The following is a 1,418-nucleotide window of genomic DNA, read 5'->3' on the forward strand; positions in this document are numbered from 1 at the left end:
AAAGATAGAAATTTTACATTTTACATTGGTTATGAATTTATTGTTCAGTTTATTTCAACATCTGCTGCTCTTGAGATTCACTGATGATTTCAGGATTGCCTAATATAACACCTATTTTTGTAGTCAAATATTCTTAAAATAAAATTCTAGTACCTTTATAATTATATAAGAAATACTTCTAGCATAACTTTCATGAGTGAAAGAAGAGTGTAAATCTTATCCATTATTGGATTACATTCCTTAAAGAGTGCTAAGCACATAATAATATAAATAAATAAATAAATATTATTTATTAAATTGTGAATAAGTTTTACAGTACTAATTTTAACCCATAACCATTAATTTAAACTTAAGTATCGGCGTCCCGCGGTGACGGAGGCCCGACGTGAACGGCCAGCGCCGACTGGCGCTCGCCGCGCTCTAACGGTAGACCAAGCTGTTGCTCGCTGCCTTCTCGGTCCCTGCGGGAGTGCGGGCCGGGGGCGGCCCCCAAAAGTAAGAGACGCGGGAGGAGCAGGTCTGCGAGTCGAAGTGTCGCGGCGGCGCACTTGCAGCAAGAATCGGGAGGGGCCGGAGACCGCGAGGATAGGCCCAGGAGCAATGGCGTCCAAAGAGGAACAAGCAGTAAAAAATCTCAACATGGAAAATACCCAACAGGAAAAGGAAGGCGGGGACCAGGCCTCTTTGCAGAATGGAGAGGAATCGCGCGATTTAGGAGGGGGTAGAGGCCAGAAGCCTGGAGGAAATGTCAGGCTGGGACGGATTAGACGACTTGTCCCTAATTTTCGATGGGCCATACCCAGCAGGCATATTGATCACAATGAAGTGGGGGATGATGTAGAAAAGCACGTAGGGCAGATGATGGAAATCAGGAGAAAGACTAAGAAGCAGCAAATGAGGCATCATTTGCGCTACCAAACTCCTGAACCTGACAATCGTTATGAGTTTTGCCTTATACCTTGAATCCTAAGATTATCCCTGAGGTCAGTAACGTGGCCTCTGCTCTACATGCTTGTAGTTTTTCTGATTTACTTTTTCTGTAAACCTTTTGGTGTTTCCACTTACCAGTTTCTAATTGAATATTGCTTTGTCTCTGTGAAACTTTCTGTCACCAGGGCAATTTCATCCAGTTATAGGAAAATTATTCTTTTCATAATACGAAATTAATAAAGCAGTTTACAAAGCAAAAAAAATAAAAATAAAAAAAATAAACTTAAGTATCATATATTTTAGGACACTCTGACTTTTTAAAATTTCCATGACCTATTAAAAGGTGATTATATTAAAATCTCCCTAACCAATTAAACAATCTGTACTTTGTATATTGACCTAAAATTATTTAAAAAGCTATACATGACCAGTGCAGATAATTAGCCAATATATGTGTATCAAAACGTAGTAAGTCCCCTACATATGAA

General features: G+C 39.6%; 1 protein-coding gene across 1 annotated transcript; it reads left to right on the forward strand.

Moving 5' to 3' along the window:
- The first annotated feature begins 393 nt into the window (after positions 1–393).
- On the forward strand, positions 394–1,212 carry LOC101289111 (protein BEX4-like). The gene has a single exon (XM_004263102.4). It carries the CDS (start codon positions 601–603, stop codon positions 961–963), a length of 363 nt encoding a protein of 120 aa, XP_004263150.1. The 5' UTR covers positions 394–600; the 3' UTR covers positions 964–1,212.
- The last annotated feature ends 206 nt before the right edge of the window (positions 1,213–1,418 follow it).

This window comes from Orcinus orca, chromosome 1, assembly GCF_937001465.1.
Source record: "Orcinus orca chromosome 1, mOrcOrc1.1, whole genome shotgun sequence".
Lineage (NCBI taxonomy): Eukaryota > Metazoa > Chordata > Mammalia > Artiodactyla > Delphinidae > Orcinus > Orcinus orca.

Excerpts from the sequence above, each read along its gene's own strand:
- LOC101289111 (XM_004263102.4), top strand. The coding sequence starts at position 601 with ATGGCGTCCAAAGAGGAACAAGCAGTAAAAAATCTCAACATGGAAAAT.